General features: G+C 47.5%; 1 protein-coding gene across 1 annotated transcript; it reads right to left on the bottom strand.

Moving 5' to 3' along the window:
* Positions 1-3,821: 3,821 nt before the first annotated feature.
* LOC124682270 lies at positions 3,822-5,496 on the bottom strand. The gene is made up of 3 exons (XM_047216986.1): positions 5,245-5,496; positions 4,937-5,141; positions 3,822-4,126 (listed from the first exon to the last, which is right to left on the bottom strand). The coding sequence occupies exons 1-3, from the start codon at positions 5,279-5,281 to the stop codon at positions 4,024-4,026; spliced, it is 345 nt and encodes a 114-aa protein (XP_047072942.1). The 5' UTR covers positions 5,282-5,496; the 3' UTR covers positions 3,822-4,023.
* Between the last annotated feature and the right edge of the window lie 6,341 nt (positions 5,497-11,837).

The raw sequence follows: 11,837 nt of genomic DNA, 5'->3' as shown, positions 1-11,837 counted from the left end.
TGAATCCCATAGAAAAAGAGAAGGGAGCGAAGGAATTCGTGGGCCGAAAGCGAAATCCCACGAAATAAGAAGGCGACGAACATAACAGTGAAGCCCTTGGGAGGCCTTGGGCGAGAAGATGAACCTGGGAGGCGAATGTCATCATCGGCTGATGAGATGAAGCCAAGCGTGCGCAGCTTGTTCACATCACGATTGGAGATGGTGGAGGCGCACCAATCGTGGCAGACCTTGCTAGCGCCTGACGAAGCACCTGGTTCGGCGGTTCCCTTCCTCTTGCCCATGATGCTCGAGTTCTTGGAAGAAGGAACAGTGGCGAGAAAAGAGATTGAGGAGGAAGATGAGCAGTATGGAGGCGTAAAAAGTGAAAATAGTGAAAGGGCCTTTATTTATAGCGAGGACTGTTGGGGAATCGTGGCCATAACTCCAGCAATTGCGGGGAGGTGGACGAGGATCTGATCGTATACGTGTCCAAGCAAGAGAAACGGAACCGGCGGCCCATTACCCCCACTACGCGTGGAAATCGAGGGGGCGCCTCGGTCAATGCACAAGCACTGGTCATTTCCTAAACTGACCGCACAGAAGTAGGGTGGGCCCGTCAGGTCACGTCCTATCAGTCAAACCGCAGCAGTTGCTACGTCACCAATGATGTCACCAGAAGTATCGACTACGAAAGGAGCATCCGAAGAGAATTAAAACTACCGAGTGGTACAGCTTGCGTCTACGCACGGTTGCAAGCATCCGTACCTAGACTCGGGGGCTACTCCCATCAGGAGTGCTGAAGGCGCACCCGACATAATTTGGGCTCGAAGATCGCTACAAGAAAGATTACATCAGAAGTATCTGAAGAAAGGTTCAAGTGATTTGGGCTAAAATCTGCACTCGATTGCAAGCATCCGCGCCCAGACTCGGGGGCTACTCCTATCAGGAGTACTAAGTGTGCACCCGATAAAAGTTATGAACTCGAAGATTTTTTGGTGCAGTCCAGAATCATGCCAGGGGACTTGATTCTGTGTAGGGTAATGTTGTTTTGCCATCGGAAGTTAACCGGTAAAAATCGGGCACGCTACTCAGTATCCTTTACATACTAAATCTTGTTTAGAAGAAATGAAGACCCGATAAAAAAAAGGGGGAAATATCGGATGACTATAACAAGTTGAAAGAGGCTTCGGCAGAAGAAAAACATTCGAGTAGTACAACTTGAGTCTACGCACGGTTGCAAGCATCCGTACCTAGACTCGGGGGCTACTCCCATCGGGAGCGCTGGACACGCATCCGATAAAAGAAGACGCTGCTATTACAAGGAGGACAAGACCTATCGACTAAAAGTGAATATTCGACAGAAGGCATGCTTTAGTCCCTGCCCGAAGTATCTTCGGCCAAGCACTCGGGGGCTACTGATGTGGGCGTTACCCTTCGGGTAACTAATGTTGCACTACCCCTTGCGGCCCAACCAGGGGCCCATGAAGGCAGTCGATGGCTAGGTGGGCCACTACGTCGGTTCCAAAGAAGAATCCTTGAGGAACAAGACAAGGAGACGAAGAATATAAGGAAAGCTTAGAACTAGGATCCTTTGTAACCTAGTCGTACTCGGACAGATCTCTCGAGACCCGGCTCCCAATATAAGGGCCAGGAGAGAGGCTGCCGAGGACACACATAATCTTAGCAATCATAGCCACCGCAAGTCTAGAGCTAGGTCCCTGCAGAACTTAGTCTCTCGACGAGGTCACAGCCGAAACCTTCGGCACCCCATTGTAACCTGATATTTTCATAATCAAGATCAGACAGGCAGGAAGTAAGGGTTTTACCTCATCGAGGGCCCCGAACCTGGGTAAATCGCTCTCCCGCTTGTTTGATAACCGATGTCTCGTGTCAGCCTACAGGATTCCATCTACCCTAAGCCCCATACGAAGGGCATTGCTGAGGAGTACCCTCGACAACGGGGCCTTTGGCTTATACCACCCTTTGCCTGTGACTCCAGGAGGCTCCATCTCTAGATCTATCCTATCACATAGTGACTGTTGATCAACTTTGGCCTTAATGTTACCTCCATCTTTTTAGTGTCCATGATTGTGCCAAAATATTCTTTTCAGTGTGCATTACATCAATGTTATGTGGAAGGAGGAGATCTTCAAAGTAATTGGGCTTTCAAAAGCATGGAATGTGAGTCGAGTTGTGTGTATTTCCATATCCCACAAAATCAGTCCCCTCAGCATTGGGCTAGAGACCTTCTAACTCATCGTTGATATCGGCACCGGTCATCACCCGTGGTGGCGGAGCATCGACGACAACGTCTTTTTTGAACCTCTTTTTGTCTCTCCTAAATTCATGGTCCGGAGCAAGGAACTGTCGATGTTGGTCAAAGCAGGAATACTTGCCACCCTTCCTCAGCCAAAAGAAAGTCAAAGCCTGCATGCCTGCAAACTGGGCAAGGCCACTTCCCATGTGTACACCAATCGCAGAATAAAGCACATGCCGATAGGTCATGCAAGGATGTGTGGTACCAAACATACCTATCGAAGTGCTTCTTTGTTACGGCGTCATATGTTCGCACCCCAGTGTTCTAGGCAACGAGCAAGTCATCCACCAGCGGCTCCATGTACACGCTCATATTCTTCCCTGGGTATGAAGGCCCTGAAATTATTAGCGATAGGAACATGTTCTGCCCTTGCATGCAAACGCCAGGGGGAGATTCATGGAAATCACAAACACGGGCCAACAGTTGTCTGTTGCAGACATCATACCAAATGGATTGAACGCATTAGTTGTTATCCCAATTGCTACACTCAATGGGTTGCCCGCTTTAACTTTATATTTTTTAGCGAACTTGTGACATGCTTCACCATCCGATGGATGTATCATCTTCGTATGACGATATCTATTTCCTTCGTATGACGATATCTTTTGGGCAGATTTCTCGGTTATATAAAGCCGTTGGATTCTTGGTATGAACGGAAGATACCAGATGATCTTTTTGGCAACTGTGAGCTACCTCTTCTGTCCATCACCGGCATCGTCCTCAAAATACATAGAGGAGTTGCACTTGATACAATAATTTTTTTCCGCGTGTTCTTTCCTATATAACATGTATCCCTTTGGACAAGCATGTATCTGCTCATATGTCATCTTAAGTGCACGGAGAATTTTGTTCAACTCGTACATGTTCTTGTCAACACGTGTTTTTCTGGCAGAATGCTGGCAATGATGGTCAGAAATGCATCGAAGCTAGCTCTGCACACTTTATACTAAGACTTGATGGCCATTAGGTGTGCGATGGTATCCAGTTGAGAAACCTCTATATACTCGTGAAGGGGGTTCAGTGCAGGAAATTCAAAACGAAACTCGGGTCCAGATGATCCCTTTATCTAGACCATTCAGTTTCCTTGGGATATGGGCCTCACAGAGTATAGTGTGCAGTATTCCAGCACGTATGTCTATTATTAAACAGTAACCTAACCCACACATTGACCACATTAATGCCCATCTAGCCGTTGTCCCATACTCGGTCCAAGCGGAGAGCCGACGAACTGGACCGTGCTGGACTAACCACATTGTCTCAGTGAACTCATGATTCTGAGTCACTCGGTCCGGATGACACACGCACGTTGGCTTTCCCTGCAGCGCATGACACCAGCAATTGTACATCGTGATTTATATTCCATCCGTCCCGCCGTCCTCTGCTCGGCTCACCACTGCGCCGCCGGCAGGCCTCGCTGCTCCACGCACTGGCCTCGCTCGCCGCCAGCCTGCTCTTTGCTCCACGCGAGCGCTCCTGGCCTGCTCGCGGGGCCGCGCTCGAGCTCGACGTGCTGCCGGTCCTCCTCTGCTCCACTGCTCCGTTTGCTCGTCGGCTGCGACGCTGCTCCGCTGAGCAGCTCCTCCTCGACAGCGCGCCACCGCGGGGCCTCTGCTTCTCCTCGACCTGGTCATCTCGTGTGTCGCCTTTGTCCTAGAACAAGTGCCCGTCGTCCTCTCTAATCAAGTGCTCACCGTCCTCTCTGATCAAGTGCTCGACGCCCTTCGTGATCAAGTGGTGAAATCGAGCTGTAGCTGTTGACTGAATGTTATCTGATCAAGTGCTCGCATTCCTCCCTGATCAAGTAAGGTGAAATTGAGCTGTACCTGTTGCCTGAAGAAGAAGGTACAGTACTACAGTTTAGACTTCAGTTATAAAAAAATTCTTTGCCCTAGTAGTAATTCAGTATTGGATATTGGAAATATGGAGTATTGTACTTCTTTCATGTAGTAATTCAGTAATTCTATGACTCTACTGTACATTCTATGATGCTACTGTACATTCAGTAGTAAACATTCTTTGCCTCAGTAGTAGTTCTACATATAAATATGTAGTAATTCAGTAATTCTATGATGCTACTGTACATTTCACTGGTGTGATGAAGCATTACTCTTAACATAGAACCTCACAACAATATGGTTTTAGTCAATATTAGACAAACGACGTTGCCCAGATCATGCAACCCCATTACTGTTAAATAATACTTGCCTACTCGTCACCCCAAGTTATATAAAGCACCCAGAACCACAGAAGATATGCACATAATTTCCATTCTAGAACTACCAGAAATATCAGTTTTGGCAGTTGATGTATCGCTGTCTCGCTGAGACAAAAATATCACTAAGCAAAAGCTAAATCCTGACATACACTCCAGAAGTCATGCACAACTGTATCTTTTTATATCAACAATCACAAAAATAGTGAGACGCAAAGGCGTTTTGGACTGCCAAACTGGGTGAATACATACTCCACAGACAGGAATCCAGGACGACATTTTCTATCAGCAAACAAGCTACACTTTTTTTATGCAGTCATCAAATTCAAGTGAGAGGTACCATTTCCAGCAGCTAGCTGTCTTCTCATTTCACAACCAACCCATGAGATTTGAGCTGCACGGTACAGTCAGGACATTCGGGCAATTACCTCTTCGTCCACCCAGCAGACTGGGGATTGTCGATACCGGTTGACTGCGCGGAATCAGGGCCATCAGCGCCTCCCATCACGCTGCCGACATCTCCGACACTAGCTCCGTCTGCGAGATCCCCAATCACCGATGCACCGGCCGCCGCGGGGCCAGCGTAGCTGCTGGCAGAGTCGTCCCCATGCAAGCTCAAGACGGCTACATCCGCTGGGCATGCATCACAGATTGGTAGACTGCGGGTCAAAATTCGCCCCCTGGTTAGACTCAGATAAGTATGCACCCTACCACTGAAACAAAATGGGGGAAAAACCTGCAAACCTGCTCACCGGATCCAGAGGGAAATCCATCGCTATCTTTTTCCCCCGTTCGAATACAGATTCGAAGGTGGGCTTGTTGGTTCTCCGGCTGACAACGAGAGCGATACGGATGGGGGAGCGATGCGCGCGCCGCCACAAATAAAAGGAGGCGACTGCGACGCTGAGGTGCCCTAGGGGGAGGGTGCCTGCCCGAGGCTGGTCAGTCACTTTCTACGAGGCTGCCCGAGGGGAGGGTAGACGCCGATGCACAGCCAACCCCGCCGCCCGGTCGGCGCTCGCGTTAGAATCGACCGGCCGCCGCTCGCGAAGAAGAAACATCCACTTTAACGGCCGTCTCCGTACTCTCTGCCCCACTTCATTTAATGCCCCTCGTATTTCCTCAGTACACGCATTTCTCCCGCACCGTATTCGCACACGAGGGTCACCTATCACGAATCCCAGCGCACTGAATAGCGGTCTAGATACCGGGATCATCTGGACCTGAGTGCCAAAACGCCCCTCCCGTTCAGTGCCGCAAACCAAGTATCATAGTAATTTTTTGTGCTTTGATCCCCCTCCTCCTATGTCTCTTCCTCTACAGCTGGATTTTTGGGCGCATGTGCATTACATAAGTCATCTTAGCAGTCATCAATCCCAGTATCAAATTCTCCCGTGTGCTGACTCTGCGTGCTCTGCTCCTCCTCCTCCTCTCTCGCACATTTTGATTTTGACTCACCATGGAAGACCCAACGGTGGTAGCCTGGCTTGAACCCGTTCTTGCAAAGGTGTTCACCCATAAGGTGCCTTTGTCTTTCGAACCTTGTTATGGTAAATGGTGCACGGGGACCAAGTTCCACTAGGTCTCGTGTCTCTTGCAAATGCTGATTCGAAGAACTGGTTGGTCTTTGTTTTCCATTCCGTGCTCATTTGCGCCTGAGTGGGCCGGCCCGTATACATCCACTCACGATCCTCCATCTTCTAATAAGTACCAAAACAAACATATAATGTTTTTTATTTAACAAGTGGTTTATCCGATATTAGTTGAATTAATTTCAAAAAATATTTGATTTATGACATGCATTCACCTATCTCTCTAATAGGTAAAGAGGGTCCTAATCCCACCCGAGGATGTGTAGATTGGGTACATTCTCCATGCTCTATCCCAATCCGAGACAAAATTTTGGCAGTACCTCCCCGCTGTTCTCCAGATACACGTCTCGGCATCCGGAGAACAACGGGGTAACACTGCCAAAATCCTGTCTCGGAAAGGAGTAGAGCATTGAAAATGTACCCAATCTACACATCCTCGGGCTATCCAAAAAACGTTGAGCATTCAAAATATTTACGGTTATATATATGCAAATACTTGCATATTTATAAATGTAAACCATTCGAATGTAGGACGCCTAGGTTACACGACTTGCTTGGTGATCTAGACAAAAATAAACCGTAGGAAGTAAGATTACAACCGAGGCGAAAGATTTTTACCCTCAAAGCGTGATCGGCGAAGAAGATCGGGGACACTCCTGCAAGATAACTTGGGACGATGGTCCCGGCATCAAACTCGATGCCTGTCCTGCACGAAGGAAAAAAGTGGTGTCAAGCATAATTCATAGTCATCAAGTAATATAAAATTTAAGTGGCTCCGTTTATTGTTTGAGTTCAGTATTCCAATTGTTAGGAACCTATAGTGATCATAATAATTTTATTAATCAACATATCTTCATCATAAATTGTTACGATCTCCTTAATGCAAATGCGTCTAAAGTTGATGCAACTATCTGAATCGCTTGATGTGTCAATGGATCTGAACATCTCTAAGCCAAGCATGCATGCATGAGTACAATCATAGGCTTCGAGTCCCTAACTTTGCGTAAAAATGCTCACCGAAGAGGGGACTATTGGGGAGAGGGTGGCATCGGTGGATGGTTGCCATCGGGAGAGGGTCCCGCTCAGTGGAGATGTGGTCACCGTCCCCTCCTCAGTCGCAGGAGGGGCACCAAGGTTATCATTGCCGCCAGCTTGGGAGGAGAGAGTTGGCGGCGACGCAACTGAGGAGGAGGCGGCATCAGTGGAGGAGGCCGTCGGGGAGCATGGAAGCGGTGACCGGATGGAGTGGTGGCCGAAAGGACAGGTGGCTGGAGGGGGATGGCGCGGGCAGCGGCGGATCGACCGGACCATGCGCCCGACGTTGGCTCGGGAGGAGGGAGTTGGGGGCGACGCGGGTGGCAACGTCGTCTGGATGGAGAGAGCTGGGGGAGCCGCGAGTGGCGGCAGCGTGCGGGCAGCGGCGGATCGAGCGGTGAGCGTGCTGGCGGCGTGGAGGGAGTTGGGGCAGTGATGTTGTAGGGGAGACCGACGCGCGGGGGTGGGCCTTGTCGGCCCACCCACTCTTTGCTTTGCCAAGTGTCCGAGGCACATACTCGGCAAAGCTTTTTTATCATTTTTTTTATTTTTAACTTTTTATTTTGAGTTTATCTAATGGTTTTTTAATCAATTTTTCTTAAGTTCATATTTTATGTAGTATTTCTTATTGTTTTATATGAAAATAGGTTTGCACTATAAGCGCACAACCTTCCTATGGGTCGGGGCCCACGGAAACATATTGATATAGGGGCCCTTGGAGTTCCACCACACTTATATACATATATTAGGACCCCATGCAAGTGAGGGAGGGTTTCCGACGCTCCGGCGTGCGGTTTTGGGCCAAACCCTGATACGTGGGCCCCGCGTCGTCTATCCCTGTGACCGGCTTCTAAAGGGGCTAGACCATGGGACTTTTCTCTTTGTTTGTGTTAGGGTAGGTCATATGAACATGAAAAACAAAACTTGAGCCCAAGTTTTCATAAGATTCCCTCCGGTGGCCTCAAAATGGGGGTTTCACACTATAAGTCCAGAACCTTCCTGCGTGACAGTCCTGTTTGTGAAGCATGTCACACTTGAGAGCTGTATATTGGCTCTTTCCACCTTACACCATACTTATATACATAGTATAGTATAGGACCTCATGCAAGTGGGGGAGGGTTTCCAACGCTCCAGCGCGTGGTTTTGGGCCAAACCCTGATCCGCGGGCCCCACGTCATCTACCCCTTTTACCAGCTTCAAAAGGGGCTAGACCATGGGACTTTTCTCTTTTTTGTGTTAGGGTAGGTCATAGGAACATGTAAAACTAAAATTGAGCCCAAGTTTTCACAAGATTCCCTCAAGTAGTCTCAAAGTGGGGGCTTCGCACTATAAGTCCAAATCCTTCCTGCGGGATAGTCCTATCTGTGAATGAAGTGCCACCTCACAGCTGTGTATTGGCTCTTTCCACATTACACCACCCTTATATACATATATTAGGACAACATGCAAGTGGGGGATTATTTACGATGCTCCGGTGCGCGGTTTCGTGCCAAACCCTGATCCATGGGCCCCGTGTCGTCTACCCCTTTGATCGGCTTCAAAAGGGGCTAGGACATGGGACTTTTCTCTTTGTTTGTGTTAGGACAGGTCATAGGAACGTGGAAAACAAAAATTGTGCCCAACTTTTCACAAGATTCCCTCTGGTGGCCCAGGAGTGGGGGGTTTCGCACTATAAGTCCAGAACCTTCCCGCTTGATAGTCCTGTTTGTGAAGCATGTCACACTTGAGATCAGTGTATTGGATGTTTCCACCTTACACCACACTTATATACATGGTTTATAAAATAAATTAGTAGTTATTACTATAAAAATGAAAAACAAAAAAAAGAGAAAGAAATGAAAATCGGCCAATCATCCCAACACAAACCCTAGGTATATAATGACCCCACTCCGCCCCACCCCTATGCATCTCTCACTCCCACCCACCACCCACCCTCTCTATATTTCTCCCACCCGTGTGCCCTCTTCTCTCGATCTTCTCTCTTGTCCCACCCACAAAACACGGCCCCTCCTCCTCCTCGATATCCCTTCTCTCCTAGAAATAGGCGCCACCCATGCTCCCTCAACGGTGATGACAGAGTGTTGCGTGTGGCTTCTGCGGTTGGAGGCCGCAGAAGCCCGGGAGGAGGTCCGAGGCACGACGGGAGGCTGCTACCACCTAGGATGGAGACTGGAGAGACGAGCACGAGCAGGAGGTTGAGCTGGCGGCGGAGCTAGAAATCTAGCAAGAGGAATCGGCCGTATAGATAGAGGCGGCGATCTGCAGCTGTAGAGATCGAAGGCATGCTCCCCATCGGTTTGGACACCCTGAAAAAGTGTCTGGCAACCCCTTGTTTGCCCCAACCTTGGGGGTCAGCTAGGGGCGTCCGGACATGACTAGCCCGTCCATCACAGGCCCACCCGTTAGTGGTTGGTCCCGCCTGGCAGTGAGGATGTATGGGAGCGCCAGCCGCACGCGTATGCGGTCCTCCGTTAGGAGAGAGTCCCGCACGCGTTCCATCTAATTTGAAAAAAAAGGAGATTAATATATATGAATGGAACTCAATACAATTGGTGGTAATAAAATAAGATTGAAAAAAAAAACTCTAGATATAGACGCGCTGCAGCCGAGTGCATTGACAGCGGAGACGATGGAGTAAGCTGAGAGCGAGATTGACCTGAACTGTGTTAGAGGTAATAATCTTGATTAGTGCAGTCGGTTAGAGTTGGGGATGCATGCATGTGCGTATGAGCTAGCCTAGGTGTGTGTTCTGCGTGTTTGAGTCAGGTTAGGACTAGTAGTTAGTCCCTAGCTTGGTCATGTCCGTGTTGTTGAGCTAGTCCGAGCTGTGCTTGGTGTTGAGTCTGTGTAGTGTGTAGGTCTAGGACTCCAAAGCTCGGGTCTGCAATAGTCTAAGTATTTTTAATCAAAAATGTTGATGGCCAAAAACGATGAGAAAATGAGTAAATACATCAACATTTGCAATATTAAGTAAATACACTATGAAAAATATATTTTATGGTGGATCTACTTATATTGGTTTGGTATTCTAGATGTTTTTATGTTTGTCCAACTTAAAAAAAAGTTAACTTCTGACTAAAATTATACGTCTTATATTTTGGAACGGAGCAAGTAGCACCTTTCCACGCTATCGGGTGGCACCCCTCTGTTCTTAAATAGTAACTTCATTCTTAAAGCACGTAGCCAATCTTCGAGGGTCTCTTTCAAACTTGGGATCGAGTACAAAATTTTAAGGATATAAAATGATATAGTTTGTGGAATTTAGTAAGAAAAATACATATTAATTAGCCACAATGATATAGTTTGTTGAAATCGAGCAAGAAAAATATCAAGGTATTACCAAAAATGTTTTAGATTCTACACCAAAAAATTCAGGAATTGTATCTTTGATTAGATTAGTGAGAGAAGAAGAGAGAAAGAAAAAAAATGCATTGGGATCTCATTGTTATTGAAAATGTATCATGAGGATAGAGCTCATATTTTCATTCCTTGCAAATGTTTAGTAGGACTGCAATCTTAAAAAAAATCCATTGGTGCAATCTTTGTTATGCGCTTTTTTCAAAAACAGTAATTAGAGGATGCCACTTGCAAAGATCACTTCTCCTGCTCTCCGTGGGGCGCGTGTAGCGTTCACTAACTTGGAAACTCTATGGTTTCCTTTCCTTCTCTAGCAGTGCAGATACCAAGGATAACGTGCGCGCGGTACAGATTGAGCTATATACACCATAGATACCACAACTTGTCCTTAAGGAGCAAACTAGTCCCACAACTTGAAAAATGTGAATCCGCAATACAACAACTTGTATTGGGGGAGCAAACAGGTTCCAAATCAATCAGAAGCGGACACGTGGCGTTGTAACTTTTGCAAAAACATCCCAGCATATTTTCTCTCTCACCCAGTTGACCTTGGCGGTACACTGCCCTGCTCGCATAAGCCACCACACCATTAGGGATGGCACCCGCAGGGTATGGGTACGGGTAGAGCCATCCCATACCCGTACCCGTCGCATCTTACCCGTCACCCGTACCCATACCCGCGAACGGGTACAAGTTTTTCCCATACCCGTCACCCGGTAGGGTAAATGGGTACCCGCGGGTAAAAAATACCCGCGCTTACAACGTATCAAGTTTTTCAAAAAAAATATGAAATGAGGTAAAGCGATCCTAAATAGTGGTCTAATCCTCACTAACCTACCAGCGATTGTCAGATTAGAAAGCGTGAGGTTCAACCAAGCAATGTGAAGGCGTGGTTAGGGCAAAATTAAGTAGTTCAAAACATTACGGCTGCCCACTTGTCAAATTTATATGGGTAAATGGGTACGCGGATATGGGTTGTACAATCCCATACCCGTACCCGCTCTACCCCATGGGTATGATATTTTCCCGTTTACAAACCCATGGGTAATATTTTATCCCATACCCATAATCCTATTGGGTTTTTACCCGGCGGGTACGTGGGTCAGGGGTACCCGTTGCCATCCCTACACACCATGCACCGCTTCAATGTGATAATGTAGGACACCACATTAATATATAATAGAGCTGCGCAAGACCATCACACTTCACTGTAATAATTTAGGACACCACATTAATATATAATGGAGCTGCGCAAGACCCCACCACACTTCACTGTAATAATTTAGGACACCACATCTATCTATTATATAATTAAAGTACAGGACAAGCGATGGTGGAGATTAAA

This window comes from Lolium rigidum, unplaced genomic scaffold, assembly GCF_022539505.1.
Source record: "Lolium rigidum isolate FL_2022 unplaced genomic scaffold, APGP_CSIRO_Lrig_0.1 contig_7894_1, whole genome shotgun sequence".
Lineage (NCBI taxonomy): Eukaryota > Viridiplantae > Streptophyta > Magnoliopsida > Poales > Poaceae > Lolium > Lolium rigidum.
The sequence above is the reverse complement of the archived record's forward strand: the minus strand, read 5'-3'. Positions and strand labels throughout refer to the sequence as shown.